We start from the raw sequence: 21,602 nt of genomic DNA on the forward strand, positions 1-21,602 counted from the left end.
TTTATTTATGTATTTATATATGTATTTATTTACTTATTTATGTATGTATTTATATATTTATTTATGTATTTATATATTTATTTATATATTTATTTATGTATTTATATATGTATTTATTTACTTATTTATGTATGTATTTATATATTTATTTATGTATTTATATATGTATTTATTTACTTATTTATGAATTTATATATTTATTTATGTATTTATATATTTATTTATTTATATATTAATTTATGTATTTATATATGTATTTATTTACTTATTTATGTATTTATATATTTATTTATGTATTTATATATTTATTTATTTAATTATTTATTTATGTATGTATTTATATATTTACTTATTTATGTATGTATTTATTTATGTATGTATTTATATATTTATTAATTATGTATTTATATATTTATGTATGTATTTATATATTTATTTATTTAAATATTTATTTATGTATTTATATATTATTTATATATTTATTCATGTATTTATATATTATATATTTATTTATTTAGATATTTAGATATTTATTTATGTATTTATATATTATATACTTATTTATTTATATATTTATTTATGTATTTATATATTTATTTATTTAGATATTTATTTATTTATGTATTTATATATTATATACTTATTTATTTATATATTTATTTATGTATTTATATATTTATTTAATTATATATTTATATATTTGTTTATTATGAGCTCATAATAAATCTGGACTTTATGACTCTGAGTAGTAAAATTGCCTCCTCTGCGAATCCAGAAACCGCAACGCCCAGGCACAGTAAGGGTTAACCCTAAGCCCTCCTTACTGCACCCTGATTGGTTGAGAGACAGAAAGCCTTAGTAACCGAGGCCGGCCTGGGATTGGCTGTCGGTTACCAAGTCGTGCGACTTTAAGAGAGCGGACAGCGAGTGCAGGGGGGCCGGGGGAGAGTCTGACACCAGGGGGGAAAGAAGTGCTGAGGCGGCGGCGTCCAGGCCGGGGAGGAAACAGGGTCGGAAAGTAATGAGATAGTGTGAACGGGACAAGAGGATTATCCGGGGGCGATGCCAGAGGAAGAAGCGCCCTCCCTGTGATCCGGGGATGGAGAATCAGGAGCTGATCAGCGCCGCGGAGATTATCAAGGGTAAGGACGCTTCAGCCTGATACATTACTGTGACTATACACTGTACATAGATACAGCCCGGGTAGATCTTATGGGATCGGCAGATTGGAGATCGGTGCCCGACTACGTCCCAGCAGCAGTGATCGGACATCACAAGGATACATATTGTTACATTTAGCGGATTCACCAACGTTCTATCTAAAGCGAAACGCGCGGGTTTAAATGAGCCGAACATCCGGATGAAATAACGGACATCACTGAGGGGGGAGCAGGGGTGTGGGGGGGGGGGGGGGGGGGGGGGGGGGGTTGGGGAGCGACCCTCGTGTGTCTGCGGATGACAGGGACAACTCCAGGACCCGTTTTTCGTCTTCTTCTCTTGCTAAAAGTCAATTGTCCCACTTCCTGCAGTGAGATAGTGTGAAGCCTTTGTGGTGATACATTCTTTGTCCCCATAGTAACGAAACACTCGGTGTCCTACAAAGCAGCCGCCTCGTGGAGACTGAGCCCCGGTCACACCAGGCGATAGTGCTTACAACTATTATCTCTGCAGATAGTTATCTCATGTCTATCTCATAAATATCTATCTATCTATCTATCTATCTCATATCTATCTCATATCTATCTCATAAATATCTATCTATCTCACACCTCTATATTTGTCTTATATCTATCTCATATCTATCTATCTAATATCTATTTTTTTATCTATCTATCTGTCTCATATCTATCTCATATCTATCTCATAAATATCTATCTATCTCACACCTCTATATTTGTCTTATATATATCTAATATCTATCTACCTCATATCTATCTATTTATCTATCTATCTATCTATCTATCTATCTGTCTATCTATCTATCTATCTCATATCTATCTCATATCTCTCATATCTATCTATCCCATATCTATCTATATATCTATCTCATATCTATCTATCTCACACCTCTATATTTGTCTGATATATATCTAATATCTATCTACCTCATATCTATCTATTTATCTATCTATCTATCTCTCAAATCTATCTATCCCATATCTATCTATCTATCTATCTATCTATCTATCTATCTCACACCTCTATATTTGTCTTATATCTATCTCATATCTATCTATCTCATATCTATCTATCTCATATCTATCTATCTCATATCTATTTATTTATCTACCTTCTATCTATCTATCTATCTCATATCTATCTATCCCATATCTATCTATCTATCTATCTATCTATCTATCTATCTATCTCATATCTATCTATCTCATATCTATTTATTTATTTATTTATCTATCTATCTTATATCTATCTCTATCTATCTATCTATCTATCTATCTATCTATCCATCCATCTATCTCATATGTATCTATCTATCTATCTCATATCTATCTATCTCATATCTATCTATCTCATATCTAATTATCTATCTCATATCTATCTCATATCTATCTATCTCATATCTAATTATCTATCTCATATCTATCTATCTATCTATCTATCTCTATCTATCTAGATAGAAGAGGTGGAGCAGTACAACCAAAAAAGGGAGTGATGATGGGGGCCAGCAGGTTGTTGTCCCAGGTTATGGGTCAATTCTTGATAGCCAAATCACAAAAATTCTGCAGCACTCCAAGTAACGTGAAAAGCCGTCAGACTAATCATTTCTATTACTTTTTCACGTTACTTGGAGTGCTGCAGAATTTTTGTGATTTATCTATCTCATATCTATCTATCTATCTATCTCATATCTATCTATCTATCTCATATCTATCTATCTCATATCTATCTATCTCTCTCATATCTATCTATCTCATATCTATCTATCTATCTATCTATCTCATATCTATCCCTAAAGAATTCTAAAAGTGTATTATGGGTTCTTTCACCTGCTCAAAACTATCTGAAGTGGAATATTACATCTGAATTATTACAATATGCGCTAAATCCACAGCCTGTTATGTAATTCGTCTGAAGACTTTAAGGCTCAAGGATCAACCTGGAAAATGATACAAATATGAGATTCAAAGTGTTCCTGGAGGTGTTCACATCCCATAAGTGTCTATGCTTAATGTACACAGTGGGAAAATCTCCCAGCGTACATATAAGTGTATCCTTACAGCTTGATAGAGGGTGAGAGATTGTTCTTCTGTCCTCCGTTGGGTTGCTATGCCATTGTTTATCGCTAATGCATGGACTAGCATAGTAGCCTGTGCCTATAGAACAGGTATTGTGTATAGTAGCCTGTGCCTATAGAACAGGTATTGTGTATAGTAGCCTGTGCCTATAGAACAGGTATTGTGTATAGTAGCCTGTGCCTATAGAACAGGTATTGTGTATAGTAGCCTGTGCCTATAGAACAGGTATTGTGTATGGTAGCCTGTGCCTATAGAACAGGTATTGTGTATAGTAGCCTGTGCCTATAGAACAGGTATTGTGTATGGTAGCCTGTGCCTGTAGAACAGGTATTGTGTATGGTAGCCTGTGCCTATAGAACAGGAATTGTGTATAGTAGCCTGTGCCTATAGAACAGGTATTGTGTATAGTAGCCTGTGCCTATAGAACAGGTATTGTGTATAGTAGCCTGTGCCTATAGAACAAGTATTGTGTATGGTAGCCTGTGCCTATAGAACAGGTATTGTGTATGGTAGCCTGTGCCTATAGAACAGGTATTGTGTATGGTAGCCTGTGCCTATAGAACAGGTATTGTGTATGGTAGCCTGTGCCTATAGAACAGGTATTGTGTATGGTAGCCGGTGCCTATAGAACAGGTATTGTGTATGGTAGCCTGTGCCTATAGAACAGGTATTGTGTATGGTAGCCTGTGCCTATAGAACAGGTATTGTGTATGGTAACCTGTGCCTATAGAACAGGTATTGTGTATGGTAACCTGTGCCTATAGAACAGGTATTGTGTGTGGTAGCCTGTGCCTATAGAACAGGTATTGTGTATGGTAGCCTGTGCCTATAGAACAGGAATTGTGTATAGTAGCCTGTGCCTATAGAACAGGTATTGTGTATGGTAGCCTGTGCCTATAGAACAGGTTTTGTGTATAGTAGCCTGTGCCTATAGAACAGGTATTGTGTATGGTAACCTGTGCCTATAGAACAGTAGAACAGGTATTGTGTATAGTAGCCTGTGCCTATAGAACAGGTATTGTGTATAGTAGCCTGTGCCTATAGAACAGGTATTGTGTATGGTAACCTGTGCCTATAGAACAGTAGAACAGGTATTGTGTATAGTAGCCTGTGCCTATAGAACAGGTATTGTGTATGGTAGCCTGTGCCTATAGAACAGGTATTGTGTATGGTAGCCTGTGCCTATAGAACAGGTATTGTGTATGGTAGCCTGTGCCTATAGAACAGGTATTGTGTATGGTAGCCTGTGCCTATAGAACAGTAGAACAGGTATTGTGTATAGTAGCCTGTGCCTATAGAACAGGTATTGTGTATGGTAACCTGTGCCTATAGAACAGTAGAACAGGTTTTGTGTATAGTAGCCTGTGCCTATAGAACAGGTATTGTGTATGGTAGCCTGTGCCTATAGAACAGGTATTGTGTATAGTAGCCTGTGCCTATAGAACAGGTATTGTGTATGGTAGCCTGTGCCTATAGAACAGGTATTGTGTATAGTAGCCTGTGCCTATAGAACAGGTATTGTGTATGGTAGCCTGTGCCTATAGAACAGTAGAACAGGTATTGTGTATAGTAGCCTGTGCCTATAGAACAGGTATTGTGTATGGTAGCCTGTGCCTATAGAACAGGTATTGTGTATGGTAGCCTGTGCCTATAGAACAGGTATTGTGTATAGTAGCCTGTGCCTATAGAACAGGTATTGTGTATGGTAGCCTGTGCCTATAGAACAGGTATTGTGTATGGTAGCCTGTGCCTATAGAACAGGTATTGTGTATGGTAGCCTGTGCCTATAGAACAGGTATTGTGTATGGTAACCTGTGCCTATAGAACAGTAGAACAGGTATTGTGTATAGTAGCCTGTGCCTATAGAACAGGTATTGTGTATAGTAGCCTGTGCCTATAGAACAGGTATTGTGTATAGTAGCCTGTGCCTATAGAACAGGTATTGTGTATAGTAGCCTGTGCCTATAGAACAGGTATTGTGTATAGTAGCCTGTGCCTATAGAACAGGTATTGTGTATAGTAGCCTGTGCCTATAGAACAGGTATTGTGTATGGTAGCCTGGGCCTATGGAACAGGTATTGTGTATGTGACTGTTTTTCTTTTCTTTTTTACTGTATGGGTGTATTGTAGGGTGCACAGTAACCCCACATTGGAAGTATGCGTCAGAAACTTTTCCTGACATACATGTTATAGAAGGATACATTATTTTGTTAGATAAGATTCAGCAGAACTTTCATTCATTTCGATCCTTTCTCACTCTAGGATTAGGAGTCCAGTGGGTGGGCCTATTCTGTGATTGACAGTTATACCCATAGGCACACCCATACTAGGAATGCTGTAAATTAGAAGGATCGGCAACTGGACTCCTAAACCCAGATGGACAAGTTATAGTAAATCTTTGTACACAAAGCTATATACATCAATATACTCAGCTCCTCTGCTGTATTACAATTAGTTCCTTTATGCTGAGAAACTATTGGGTATTTACTGAATATATTTTGATCTGTCAATCATGGAGAGGGGGCGGGGTCCAGATCACGTTATTGATCTACATTTACTCAGCATAAAGGAACTAATTGTCATACAGCAGAGGAGCTGAGTATATTGATGTACAGTGACCCCTCGACCTACCATGGCCCCGACATACGATCATTTCAACATGCGATGCTGTTGTATGTCGGGGCCATCGCATAAACGGCTATCCTGCAGCGCAGACTGCTTCAGCTGCCACCGGATAGCCGTTTACGGTGCCCCGTGTGGTCCGCTGACGATCACTTACCTGTCCTCGGGGCTCCGGCGCGTCCTCTTCGGGATCCCCTGCATCGTCGGCACTCTCCATCGTCGTCATCACGTCGCTGCGCACGCCGTCCTGTCATGCAATAGGAGCGGCGTGCGTACGACGTGATGGCGGCGACGGAGAGTGAGGATGCTGGGGAAGCAGAGGCCTTGCCGAAGCATCGGGGACACCTCTGGGACGCGGCGACAGCGATGGACGGCGACATCCAGGGCAGCGGTGACGAGCGGTGACGGTCCGGAGCGGCGGGGACAGGTGAGTACAACTTCCTCTAACAGTGGTCTACAACCTGCGGACCTCCAGATGTTGCAAAACTACAACACCCAGCATGCCCGGACAGCAAACGGCTGTCCTGGCATGCTGGGTGTTGTAGTTTTGCAACATCTGGAGGTCCGCAGGTTGTAGACCACTGTCCTATACTTAACATTGCACGGATCCCTCAACATACGATGGTTTCAACAAACGATGGTCTGTTTGGGACGGATTACCATCGTATGTTGAGGGACCACTGTATATAGCTTTGTGTAAAAAGATTTACTATAACTTGTCCATCTGGGTTTAGGAGTCCAGTTGCCGATCCTTCTAATTTACAGCATTCCTAGTATGGGTGTGCCTATGGGTATAACTGTCAATCGCAGAATAGGCCCGCCCACTGGACTCCTAATCCTAGAGTGAGGATTGAAATGAATGAAAGTTCTGCTGAATCTTTTCTAACAAAATAATGTATCCTTCTATAACATGATTCTGGCAGACATACTTGTTGCACATGGCAGGTTCCCTTTAACTTTCATTCAAGGTTTAATCTAATAATCCTTAAAGGGGTATTCCAGGAAAAAAACTTTTTTTTATATATCAACTGGCTCCAGAAAGTTAAACAGATTTGTAAATTATTTCTATTAAAAAATCTTAATCCTTTCAGTACTTATGAGCTTCTGAAGTTAAGGTTGTTCTTTTCTGTCTGAGTAATCTCTGATGACACCTGTCTCGGGAACCACCCAGTTTAGAAGCAAATTCCCATAGCAAACCTCTTCTAAACTGGGCGGTTCCCGAGACACGTGTCATCAGAGAGCACTTAGACAGAAAAGAACAACCTAAACTTCAGAAGCTCATAAGTACTGAAAGGATTAAGATTTTTTAATAGAAGTAATTTACAAATCTGTTTAACTTTCTGGAGCCAGTTGATATAGATATATATATATATATATATATATATATATATATATAAAGTTTTTTCCTGGAATACCCCTTTAAAATCTGATAATCCGGCATCTGCTGCCAGGCCAGAACGGAAGTGTAATGACCAGAAGCAGAATCTGCATCAGGGGGGTCCCTTATCTGACTAGAATTGGGTTAACATATTATTTATTTATTTTTTCTATTTATTTATTTATTGTTTAATAATTCAATGTCCAACATAAACATGTGACAAAATCTCCCTATGCAGAGGGAATCAAACACATATTTATTTTTTATTTTATTTTATTTTTTATTTTTTTTATAATTCAATTTCCAATATAAACATGTAACAGAACCTCCCTATGCAGAGGGAATTAAACACATATTTATTTGTTTATTTATTTATTTAATTAATTTTTTTTAGAATTCAATTTCCAATATAAACATGTAACAAAATCTCCCTATGCAGAGGGAATCAAACACATTTTTATTTATTTGTTTATTTATTTATTTATTTTTTATATTTTTTATTATAATTCAATTTCCAATATAAACATGTAACAGAACCTCCCTATGCAGAGGGAATTAAACACATATTTATTTGTTTATTTATTTAATTAATTTTTTTTAGAATTCAATTTCCAATATAAACATGTAACAAAATCTCCCTATGCAGAGGGAATCAAACACATTTTTATTTATTTGTTTATTTATTTATTTATTTTTAACATTTTTTATTATAATTCAATTTCCAATATAAACATGTAACAGAATCTCCCTATGCAGAGGGAATCAAACACATTTTTTTTTTTATTTATTTATTTATTTATTTTTATTTTATAATTTAATTTCCAATATAAACATTTAACAGAATCTCCCTATGCAGAGGGAATCAAACACATATTTCTTTATTTATTTTTTAATTTTTTTTTTTTTATAATTCAATTTCCAATATAAATATGTAACAAAATTTCCCTATGCAGAGGGAATCAAACACATACTTATTTATTTCTTTATTTATTTTGTTTATAATTCAATATCCAATATGAATATGTAACAAAATTTCCCTACGCAGAGGGGATCAAACACATATTTATTTATTTACTCACTTTTTGGGTCATCACCTGAAAGGGTTATACAATTGCAATAAATAATTGTTAAATAAATAAAAAATAAATAAATAAACATAAATAAATAAATAAAAATAAATAAATAAACATAAATAAATAAAAATAAATAAATAAATAAATACATGATAGGGAGGCTCTGTTCAGACTTGCAATTGTTTTTTTTTCTATCAGGTTTGCATCACTATTAAAAATAAATAGCTAACTAGCAGACCCATTATAAATATCAATTAGGGAACAGAGACGTTTCATAATGGATTCTTCAAAGAGATGGTAACCGAATCTCTTATGCCTCCTGCAAACAGCGGAACTGTGATCACAGTGTGAACAGAGCCTTTGATACTTTTCTATATTTAGCCCTGAATATTTGATAGTTTGCCATTGTTTCCAGATTAAAGGAGTTTCACTGTAGGTGTACAATAAAACCCCTGTCAAAAAAATCTGGAATCCCAATGTTTAGAGCAGTGTTTGGCAACCAACGTGCCTGCAGCTGTTGCAAAACTACAACTCCCAGCATGCCCGGACAGCCGAAGGCTGTCCGGGCATGCTGGGAGTTGTAGTTTTGCAACAGCTGCAGGCACATTGGTTTGGAAAACACTATATCAGATAAACAAATTACATGTCTGTTAAAGGGGTACTCCGGTGGAAAACTTTTTTTTTTTTTTTTTTTTTTTAATCAACTGGTCCCAGAAAGTTAAACAGATTTGTAAATTACTTTTATTTAAAAAAAATCTTAATCCTTCCAGTACTTATTAGCTGCTGAATACTACAGAGGAAATTCTTTTCTTTTTGGAACACAGAGCTCTCTGCTGAGATCATGACCACAGTCCTCTCTGCTGACATCTCTGTCCATTTTAAGAACTGTCCAGAATAGGAGAAAAATCCCCATAGTAAACATATGCTGCTCTGGACAGTTCCTGAAATGGACAGAGATGTCAGCAGAGAGCACTGTGCTCGTGATGTCAGCAGAGAGCACCGTTTTCCAAAAAGAAAATAATTTCCTCTGTAGTATTCAGCAGCTAATAAGTACTGGAAGGATTTATATTTTTTAATAGAAGTCATTTACAAATCTCCATAGGCAATACTAGAAGGAGAGGGCACACCACGAAGCTAAGCAGATAGATGCAAACATACAATACCGAGAGGTAGTCGCTGGGAGCGTCCGGACCCGATACAATCAATAGGCAGCACCTGCGGGGTGCACACACTAGATGAAGTATCAATGTATACAACAAAAGAGAAAAGCGTGCACTCACCGCCGGTAAACTGCTGCAGGCCCGAGGTCCGGGATCACCACGGCATAGACGGAGACGGTAAGGGGCGCTCAGAGGCTACGCCGGCTGTTTCGGATGTAGGAACGTCCTTCTTCCGGCCTCAAGGCCGTCTCCGTCTATGCCGTGGTGATCCCGGACCTTGGGCCTGCAGCAGTTTACCGGCGGTGAGTGCACGCTTTCCTCTTTTGTTGTATATAATTTACAAATCTGTTTAACTTTCTGGCACCAGTTGATTTAAAAAAAATAAATAAAAAATAGTTTTCCACCAGAGTACCTGTTTAATTCCATAGTGTCATCTATCAGATGGCCATAAAAGCCATTGAATTTAAAGGGGTACTCCGGCGCTAAGACATCTTATCCACTATCCAAAGGATAGGGGATAAGATGCCTGATTGCGGGGCCCCACCACTTGGGACCCCAGTGATCTTCCACGCCGCACCCCGTTAGAATCAGCCCCCGGAGCGTGCTTGCTCCGGGTCTGATTACTGGCGATCACGGGGACGGAGCATAGTGACATCACGGCTCCGCCCCAGTGAGATGTCATGCTCCGCCCCCTCAATGTAAGCCTATGAAGGGGGCGTGACAGCTGTCATGCCCCCTCCCATAGGCTTGTATTGAGGGGGTGGAGCGTGACGTCACACTGGGGCGGAGCCGTGACGTCACTATGCTCCGTCCCCGTGATCGCCAGTAATCAGACCCGGAGCAAGCACGCTCCGGGGGCTGATTCTAACGGGGTGCGGCGTGGAAGATCACTGGGGTCCCAAGCGGCGGAGCCCCGCGATCAGGCATCTTATCCCCTATTCTTTGGAATGGGTTTTAAGATGTCTTAGTGCCGGAATACCCCTTTAAAGGGGTACTTCGGAGGGAAAAAATATTTTCAAATCCGCTGCTTTCAGAAAGTTGTACAGATTTGTAAATTTATTCTATATAAAAATCTTAATCCTTCCAGTACTTATGAGCTGCTGTATGCTCCAGAGGAAGTTGTGTAGTTCTTTCCAGTCTGGCCACAATGCTTTGTCTGTGTTTGGAACTGTCCAGAGCAGGAGAGATTTGCTATGGGGATTTGCTCCTACTCTGGACAGTTCCTGACACGGACAGAGGTGTCAGCAGAGAGCACTGCGGCCAGACTGGAAAAAACTACACAACTTCCTCTGGAGCATACAGCAGCTGATAAGTACTGGATGGATTAAGATTTTTATATAGAATTAATTTACAAATTTGTATATCTTTCTGGCACCAGTTGATTAGAAAACATTCCCCCCCCAGCGGAGTACCCCTTTAATTTTCCCAATTAGCGTCACTATGAAACTTTCTTCATGGTTATCTTTTCCAAAGCCCTTGGGTAAGATTTGCAAATTCTTATCCATTTATTTACCTACTTAATCTTCCCAGATATTGGTAATGAACGTCCAAATACTGTGATGTGATTGTTAAGCTGGTTACAAACAATTGCAACATGTATTTACATAAAGCAGTTTTCTGGCTCAGACATAAATGATCCTATTGTAACGCCGAGTCTGACATTATAGGAGCCGGACATTAAAGGGTGAGTCACAAAGGACGGAGCAGAATAATAGAACAAGAGAAGGATGTCCAGAGCAGGAATGCTCGGTAAAATCAGGAGACTTTATTTCAAACGAACAGACAATAAGAGTAACATGTGACGCGTTTCGGCTGTTTTACACTGAGTAATTCCTCTTGAATTCTCTGCTTAGAAATAATTAAATGGGTTATCCAAGAAATTTTTTTTTTTATATATCAACTGACTCCAGAAAGGTAAACAGATTTCTAAATTTCTTCTATTAAAAAATCTTAATCCTTTCAGTACTTATGAGCTGCTGAAGTTGAGTTGTTCTTTTCTGTCTAAGTGCTCTCTGATGACACGTGTCTCGGGAACTGTCCAGAGTAGAAGCAAATCCCCATAGCAAACCTCTTCTACTCTGTGCAGTTCCCAAGACAAGCAGAGGAGTCAGCAGAGAGCACTGTTGCCAGACAGAAAAGAACAACTCAACTTCAGCAGCTGATAATTATTGGAAGGACTAAGATTTTTTAATAGAAGTAATTTACAAATCTGTATAGCTTTCTTTAGCCAATTGATATATATATAAAACAAGTTTTTGCCTGGAATACCCCTTTAACATCTGCTCTGCCATTGACTTCAATGTATTTTACTCTGCACTGTTCACACTGCGTAAATTCTGCTCGCGGAATTCCATGCCGCTAGAAGAAAGAACTTGTTCATTCTTCTTGCGGAATACGCGAGCAGAAGTCTATTGAAATCAATGGTAAAAAAATTTCCGCTTTAACTTGTTTCCGCACGGAATTTGTGCGAAATTCGTGCGGAAATTTTGCACGAAAAAAATAAATAAAAAGGGAAATTCCAATTGGTGGTTTTAGTCCAGCAAAAAAAATATTTATAAAAAAAAGTTTCCTCCTATATTCCGGAAAATGTGCGGAATTCCGCATTAATTCCACGCAATTTTCGCGCAAATTACGCGTGAAAAACCCCCCGTAAATTGTGCGGCAGAATTTTTACGCGACGATTCCTCTCCTATTCCTCAGTGTGAACGCACCCTTAGTCGTACATGATAGTTACAAAAGTGACGCTCTTATATAGCGAGTGCAGGTAATTGAGTCTCCACCCCAACAGGTGCCAAAAATGTTTAACCCTCCACTCACCATTCATATTAGTTATTTACTAATTTTTGCATATTTTGCTATATTTAGGACTTTCTTTCCTTGGTTATAATACACATTATTGTGTGAGTTTTACACTTCTCTACCTTGCAGATCAGCAACAATCGTGAATCCATATCAATATAATATATACCCGTTACATTAAAGGGGTACTCCAGTGGGAAAAAAAAAACATTTTTTAATCAACTGGTGCCAGAAAGTTAAACAGATATGTAAATGATTTCTATTAAAAGATCTTTACCCTTCCAGTACTCTTTAGCAGCTGTATGCTACAGAGGAAATGATTTGCTTTTTGAATTTCTTTTTTTGTCTTGTCCACAGTGCTTTCTGCTGACACCTGATGTCCATATCAGGAACTGTCCAGAGCAGGAGAAAAATCCCCATAGCAAACCTTTCCTGCTTTGGACAGTTCCTGACATGGACAGAGGTGTCAGCAGAGAGCGCTGTGGAGAAGACAAAAAAGAAATTCAAAAAGAAAAGAATTTCCTCTGTAGCATACAGCTGCTAAATAGTACTGGAAGGATTAAGATTTTTTAATAGAAGTCATTTACAAATCTGTTTAACTTCCTGGCACCAGTAGATAAAAAAAAAAAATAGACTTGCCTTGAGGGGGCGTGGCCGTGATGTCACAAGGCTCCGCCGCACATCGCCAGTCATCCAGCACGGAGCGAAGTTCACTCCGTGCATCGGATGTCTGGGGTCCCGCAGCCGAGATCGGACATCTTATCCCCCATCCTTTGGATAGGGGATAAGATGTCTAGGGGTGGAGTACCCCTTTAACTACACGTCTTTTACTTTTACACCATCTTTTTTGAATCACTCCGCATTATGGTAATGACTAACAATATGCCCGATATACGATCAGCTATTACCGCAATATATATCCCTGACCGATACCTGACTGGCCCTAATTGTAGACGAACACTCAGCAATGTTCTCTTCTTCTTTCTAGACCGCTTGTACTTTGCAACCTTGAGGACCAAACCAAAAAGTACCGTAAATACTCACTATTTCTGCACCGATGAGGAGCTGGTCTACGAAAAGTAAGTATATAACGGTTGAACAAATTTTACGTACAAAATTGTATAACTTTTTTGCAAATACATGGTGCTGGTTATGAGTTACAAGCGGAAAAAGCTGCATTAAGGGGGTACTCCGGAGGGAACAAAATCTTTTCAAATCAACTGGTGCCAGAAAGTTACCGTATATACTCGAGTATAAGCCGACCCGAGTATAAGCCGAGACCCCTAATTTCAACCCAAAATCCCAGGAAAAGTTATTGACTCGAGTATAAGCCTAGGGTGGGAAATACCTCATCCCCCCCTGTCATCATCCAGACCCGTCATTAACATCCTCATCATCATCCCCTTGTCATCATCCCACACATCCCCCCTTCATCATCCTCTTATCATCCCACACATCCCCCCTTCATCATCCCCTTATCATCCCACACATCCCCCCTTCATCATCCCCTTATCATCCCACACATCCCCCCTTCATCATCCCCTTATCATCCCACACCCCCCCCTTCATCATCCCCTTGTCATCATCCCCACACCCCCCCTTCATCATCCTCTTCTCATCATTCGCCCTCAGTGGTCTTCAACCTGCGGACCTCCAGAGGTTTCAAAACTACAACTCCCAGCAAGCCCGGGCAGCCATCGGCTGTCCGGGCTTGCTGGGAGTTGTAGTTTTGAAACCTCCGGAGGTCCGCAGGTTGAAGACCACTGCGGCCTTCAACATCATCCAGCCCCCTCTCACCCCCTTTAGTTCTGAGTACTCACCTCCGCTCGGCGCTGGTCCGGTCCTGCAGGGCTGTCCGGTGAGGAGGTGGTCCGGGCTGCTATCTTCACCGGGGGCGCCTCTTCTCCGCGCTTCCGGCCCGGAATAGAGGCGTTGCCTTGACAATGACGCAGAATTACGTTGGCAATGAACGTACCTCTGCGTCGTTGTCACGGCAACGTGACTATTCTGAGGCCGGGCCCGAAGCGCTTAGAAGAGGCCTTCCCGGTGAAGATAGCAGCCCGGAACCACTATCCCACCGGACCACCTCCTCTCCGGACAGTCCTGCAGCACCGGACCAGCGCCGAGCGGAGGTGAGTACTGTACAGAACTAAAGGGGGTGAGAGGGGGCTGGATGATGTTGAAGGCCGCAGTGGTCTTCAACCTGCGGACCTCCGGAGGTTTCAAAACTACAACTCCCAGCAAGCCCGGACAGCCGATGGCTGCCCGGGCTTGCTGGGAGTTGTAGTTTTGAAACCTCTGGAGGTCCGCAGGTTGAAGACCACTGCGGGTGGGGGAGTTCACTCGAGTATAAGCCGAGGGGGGTGTTTTCAGCACGAAAAATCGTGCTGAAAAACTCGGCCTATACTCGAGTATATACGGTATACAGATTTGTAAATTGCTTCTATTTTAAAATCTTAACTAGCGAACTTACAGTAAATTCGATTCGTCACGAACTTCTCAGCTCGGCGGTTGCTGACTTTTCCTGCATAAATTAGTTCAGCTTTCTGGTGCTCCGGTGGGCTGGAAAAGGTGGATACAGTCCTAGGAAAGAGTCTCCTAGGACTGTATCCACCTTTTCCAGCCCACGGGAGCACCGGAAAGCTGAACTAATTTCTGCAGGAAAAGTCATCAACTGCCGAGCCGAGAAGTTCGTGACGAATCGAATTTACTGTAAGTTCGCTCATCTCTAATCTTAACCCTTCCAGTACTTATCAGCTGCTGTATGCTCCTCAGGAAGTTCTTTTCTTTTTGAATTTCTTTTTTGTCAGGAACTGTCCAGAGTAGAAGCAAATCCCCATAGCAAACCTCTCCTGCTCTGGACACTTCCTGACATGGACAGAGGTGTCAGCAGAGAGCACTGTGGTCAGACTGGAAAGAACTACACAACTTCCTCTGGAGCATACAGCAGCCGATAAGTACTGGAAAAATTAAGATTTATATATTTATATAGAAGTAATTTACAAATATGTATAACTTTCTAATTTGTATTTTTATTTTTTTCTTCGGAGTACCCCTTTACTATAATGTCTAGTAATTATTTTTATTGCAATTTAAATAAAAAAACAAACAGAACAGCAACTTTAGGAAAATTTAGAAATTTAGCAAAAGCAGCTTTTTCCAACGCACCCAGTAAACGCCGGATACTGTCTGTGACCGTAAATAAAGCCGATCTCTATAAGTTATACCGTGCACCTGGATGAAGCGCTGGACGCAGCAAAAATAAAGCTCTTCACCCCGTGTCTACAGCTCACAAGTGTGTACGACACAGAGACGTCTATGGTTATAGTGACAGCCGCCATGACTGTGCTGAGCAATAGTAAGGCCGGGTTCACACCACGTTTTTGCAATACAGTTCCCGTATACGTTTTCACTTTGAAAACCGTACGGAACCGTATTGGAAAACGTATGCATTGACTCTCCATTGAAAACCGTATGACAAAAGATGCATCAGGTTGTGTCCGTTTTGCGTCTTGTACGGTTTTGTCAGGTTTTTTTCCCGTACCCAAAACCGCAGCCTACCACAGTTTTTCGTCCGGGTGAAAAACCGTATTGAAACGTATACGATTTTTTTTTAACATGGGAGTCAATGGGAACCGTACAGAACTGTATGTGCGTACGGTTCCATCCAGTTTTCACCATACGGTTTTTGACTTTGCACAGTTTTTTTTTCTTGGAATTTCAATCAAACAAGTGAAACTTTATTCATAATGGAGTGGAGTGGAGTTTAGAACGTATACGGAATGCCCCTTTAACCTTTGTGCAGGCTTCAGAGCTGGAATCTCCCAGCACTGTCTCCACCTTGTTCACCTAGCTTGCACTTTATAAAGTGCTATGTTTACAATAGACCAGTGTTTCTCAACCAGTGTGTCTCCAGCTGTTGCAAAACTACAACTCCCAGCACGCCCGGACAGCCAACGGCTGTCCGGGCATGCTGGGAGTTGTAGTTTTGCAACAGCTGGAGACATACTGGCTGGAAAACACTAATCTGCATTAACAGATATATATATATATATATATATATATATATATATATTCTCAATATATATATATATATATATATATATATATATATATATATATATATATTTTTTTTTATTTTTTTATTTATTTTTTTATTTATTTCATTAAATTATTTTGGCGCTTTTTACTATGCAAGTTCTCTGCAGTTTTTGTGCCATTGCACCTTCTTCATCACTAATACTTGCATGGTGTCTATTTACTGCATCTTATGGACACTATTGCTATTACTATTATTTATTTATATCTCTTCATGTATAATTATACTGCCTGGGACGACCACGAGAACTCCATCGGTTGCTGCTTTCTGTTTTTACTTTACAGTTTTTTTATGTGTGTGTGTGTTTTATTTATTTTTATTTTATTTTTATTTTATTTATTTTTTATAATAAAGCTTATAATTCAACACATTGTCTGTTTTCCCTTGAAACTATTCCTGTAGGTTGTAATGTATTTACAAAGTTGCATTCTTATGTCACCTTCTATATATAAACTGTGAAAAGGGGAATTAATGCTTATAGTAAAACACGCCGTGCCGATCACATGTAATGCTGAAACCTTGGATGTAGATTGTTTTTTAAATGGGCACTATCATTAAAACTTATTTTTGCTATTGCACTCCTTATGGTAAATAAAAAATCTTTCTAATGTACTTTGTTTAAAAAAAAAAAAAAAAAAAAAAGTTTTCTATGTTTTATTTGTGTTTTAAAAAAGCTGCCACTAGGTGTCTCCCTACTTGTCCAGAGCACATTTCCCCCCCCATCTCTTGCACAGACTTTGGACTCCTGCTGGCCTGGCAGAAGTCCAAAATCAGGAAATGCAGTCTGGAGTGCTGAGGGGTGTGTGTGTGTGCAGCCTTAGCCAATCATAGCTCATCTCACACTGAACTGCTCTGGGCTGTGTGTAGCAGAGTGAGGGAGGAAGTTCTCTCCTGTATGGCTTCAGATGATGTCACGCCTGCTGGGGAACGCCCCTTCCCAGTCTGTGAATCTGACAGACTGAGCAGAAAATACAGAGCAATATTAGGGGGTGGTTTATCATGATGGGGGCAGTGACCTGGGAGGGTTATAAAATTTTACAAGATCATGAGAGGTACACTCAATGTGTACGGTACGCAATCTGTTGTTCCCAGTTATCAGCCATTGCAGCCTGCAGAGAGGGAATATTCCGCTTAGAAATCCCTCTGCATCAGAGTCCCATTGATTTCTATGGGACTCTGCTGCACTGTGCACAGATGTTTCTGTCTCGGAAATCCTGATTCCGACATCTGCAGAAAGATGAGACTTGTCTATTCTTTCGGCAGATTCCGCTTGGAAATGCATTTCAGGCGCATTTCCGAGCAGCGCTTTCTTTAGTGCTCGCCGGATCATTAAAATGTGCAGAAGGGCAAACATTTTGCATGGAATCGACTTTAGGATATGTTTACACATTCAGAGGGCACCGGCAGAACATGCCGGACCGGCACTAGGACCGCTCGGAATTACTCCGTCTCCATAGATAGCAATGCATGTCAATTCTTTCTGCGGAGGCTGGCTTCGGAATTTCCGCCGCAGATGTTTCCGCCATGTGCACAGTCCAGCGGAATCCCTTTGAAAACAATAAGGTTATGTTCACGCTTTGCAAAACGTGCGGAATGTCCGCCAGGAAAACAGGGGAGGACATTCTGCGAATTTGCCTGATCCGGTGGAATCATCGGCTGTGGAAATTCCACTGTGTTTATAGAGCAGCAGAATCCCATTGAAATCAATGGGACTCTGCTGCTGCGGAATCTCTGTGTGGAATTCCAATGCGAAATTCTGTACGGAAATCCCGTCGTGTGAACATACCCTAAGAATCAGAATTTTTCGGGTGGATTCTGCTCGTAAATTCTGCCATGCGTACATGGCCTCATTATATAAAAGCAAACTGAACTTTTCTTGGTGGTTGTCAAACTTATAAAATTTTCATTTTCATTTCACAACCAAGTGTCAATGAGTCGGAGCCCAACCGCTCAAGTGCCATAGCCTTGTCCTCACCTTCCACCCCATCATGGATTTATGTACAGAGCCCCCCATATATCAGCCAAGGGGGGCGAGCGAGGAGGTGTCAGGCTCTGACACTTGAGCAGTTCAGCCCCGCCTCTTTGACACTTAAAGAGAGATAAATAAAAAAAAAACTGTTTTATAAGTTTGGCAAGTAATATTTGTCCCCACCATTTGGTTATGATTTACTCTTCAAAGCGGTGTTTCCCAACAAGTGTGCCTGCAGCTGTTTCAAAACTACAACTCCCAGCATGCCCGGACAGCCTTCGGCTGTCCGGGCATGCTGGGAGTTGTAGTTTTCCAACAGCTGGAGGCGCTCTGGTTGGGAATCACTGTCAGTAGATGAAGACTTGGCAATAAGGCCATACAAAGACTCCGACCTAATGGTTCAGGGAAAGTACGACAATCTCTGGTCTAGCGCACATGTTGTCACGCAGCACTGACCTACTTTTGTGAAAAGGGCCTCATCATTGCTAATTCAGGAGGGTTTTGTCCTCCCCCTATTGTCTGCCCTACACTAGAATTAGGAGGAGAGAATGTGACTGTAGAACACGGAGAGCACAGATACAGTTATTGGGGTACAATAATATACGGTCACCTACAGGTCTCTCCATTGGGATATGATACAGTTATTGGGGTACAATAATATACGGTCACCTACAGGTCTCTCCATTGGGATCTGATAGTTATTGGGGTACAATAATACACGGTCACCTACAGGTCTCTCCATTGGGATCTTATACAGTTATTGGGGTACAGTAATACACGGTCACCTACAGGTCTCTCCATTGGGATCTTATACAGTTATTGGGGTACAATAATATACGGTCACCTACAGGTCACTCCAGTTATTGGGATACAGTAATACACGGTCACCTACAGGTCTCTCCATTGGGATATGATAGTTATTGGGGTACAATAATACACGGTCACCTACAGGTCTCTCCATTGGGATATGATACAGTTATGGGGGTACAATAATACACGGTCACCTACAGGTCTCTCCATTGGGATATGATACAGTTATTGGGGTACAGTAATACACGGTCACCTACAGGTCTCTCCATTGGGATATGATACAGTTATGGGGGTACAATAATACATGGTCACCTACAGGTCTCTCCATTGGGATATGATACAGTTATTGGGGTACAGTAATACATGGTCACCTACAGGTCTCTCCATTGGGATGTAATATAGTTATTGGGGTACAATAATACACGGTCACCTACAGGTCTCTCCATTGGGATATGATACAGTTATTGGGGTACAATAATACATGGTCACCTACAGGTCTCTCCATTGGGATATGATAGTTATTGGGGTACAATAATACACGGTCACCTACAGGTCTCTCCATTGGGATATGATACAGTTATTGGGGTACAGTAATACATGGTCACCTACAGGTCTCTCCATTGGGATATGATACAGTTATTGGGGTACAATAATACACGGTCACCTACAGGTCTCTCCATTGGGATATGATACAGTTATTGGGGTACAATAATACACGGTCACCTACAGGTCACTCCATTGGGATATGATACAGTTATTGGGGTACAATAATACACGGTCACCTACAGGTCTCTCCATTGGGATCTTATACAGTTATTGGGGTGCAATAATACACGGTCACCTACAGGTCTCTCCATTGGGATATGATACAGTTATGGGGGTACAATAATACACGGTCACCTACAGGTCTCTCCATTGAGATCTTATACAGTTATTGGGTACAATAATACACGGTCACCTACAGGTCTCTCCATTGGGATAAGATACAGTTATGGGGGTACAATAATACACGGTCACCTACAGGTCTCTCCATTGGGATCTGATAGTTATTGGGGTACAATAATACACGGTCACCTACAGGTCTCTCCATTGGGATCTTACACAGTTATTGGGGTACAATAATACACGGTCACCTACAGGTCTCTCCATTGGGATCTTATACAGTTATTGGGGTACAATAATACACGGTCACCTACAGGTCTCTCCATTGGGATATGATACAGTTATGGGGTACAATAATACACGGTCACCTACAGGTCTCTCCATTGGGATCTGATAGTTATTGGGGTACAATAATACACGGTCACCTACAGGTCTCTCCATTGGGATCTGATACAGTTATGGGGTACAATAATACACGGTCACCTACAGGTCTCTCCATTGGGATCTGATACAGTTATTGGGGTACAATAATACACGGTCACCTACAGGTCTCTCCATTGAGATCTTATACAGTTATTGGGTACAATAATACACAGTCACCTACAGATCACTCCATTGGGATATGATACAGTTATGGGGGTACAATAATACACGGTCACCTACAGGTCTCTCCATTGGGATCTTATACAGTTATGGGGGTACAATAATACACGGTCACCTACAGGTCTCTCCATTGGGATCTTATACAGTTATTGGGGTACAATAATACACGGTCACCTACAGGTCTCTCCATTGGGATCTGATAGTTATTGGGGTACAATAATACACGGTCACCTACAGGTCTCTCCATTGGGATCTGATACAGTTATGGGGTACAATAATACACGGTCACCTACAGGTCTCTCCATTGGGATCTGATACAGTTATTGGGGTACAATAATACACGGTCACCTACAGGTCTCTCCATTGAGATCTTATACAGTTATTGGGTACAATAATACACAGTCACCTACAGATCACTCCATTGGGATATGATACAGTTATGGGGGTACAATAATACACGGTCACCTACAGGTCTCTCCATTGGGATCTTATACAGTTATTGGGGTACAATAATACACGGTCACCTACAGGTCACTCCATTGAGATCTTATACAGTTATTGGGGTACAATAATACACGGTCACCTACAGGTCTCTCCATTGGGATCTTATACAGTTATTGGGGTACAATAATACACGGTCACCTACAGATCTCTCCATTGGGATCTTATACAGTTATTGGGGTACAATAATACACGGTCACCTACAGGTCTCTCCATTGAGATCTGATACAGTTATTGGGGTACAGTAATACACGGTCACCTACAGGTCTCTCCATTGGGATATGATACAGTTATTGGGGTACAATAATACACGGTCACCTACAGGTCTCTCCATTGGGATATGATAGTTATTGGGGTACAATAATACACGGTCACCTACAGGTCTCTCCATTGGGATATGATACAGTTATTGGGGTACAGTAATACACGGTCACCTACAGGTCTCTCCATTG

At 40.5% G+C, this 21,602-nt stretch overlaps 1 protein-coding gene across 2 annotated transcripts in view; it reads left to right on the forward strand.

The window, feature by feature from the left end:
* Positions 1 to 836: 836 nt before the first annotated feature.
* CDC14A (cell division cycle 14A) overlaps positions 837 to 21,602 on the forward strand; it is a 160,249-nt gene continuing 139,483 nt past the window's right edge. The window contains exons 1-2 of one of the 2 annotated variants that reach the window (XM_056523372.1): positions 837 to 1,142; positions 13,275 to 13,365. In XM_056523372.1, coding sequence (XP_056379347.1) covers positions 1,100 to 1,142; positions 13,275 to 13,365 — 134 coding nt within the window. In that variant the 5' untranslated portion in view covers positions 837 to 1,099. The remainder of the gene's footprint in view (positions 1,143 to 13,274; positions 13,366 to 21,602) is intronic. The other variant, XM_056523371.1, reaches the window with a different exon arrangement.

The sequence above is a fragment of the Hyla sarda genome, chromosome 6, assembly GCF_029499605.1.
Source record: "Hyla sarda isolate aHylSar1 chromosome 6, aHylSar1.hap1, whole genome shotgun sequence".
NCBI lineage: Eukaryota > Metazoa > Chordata > Amphibia > Anura > Hylidae > Hyla > Hyla sarda.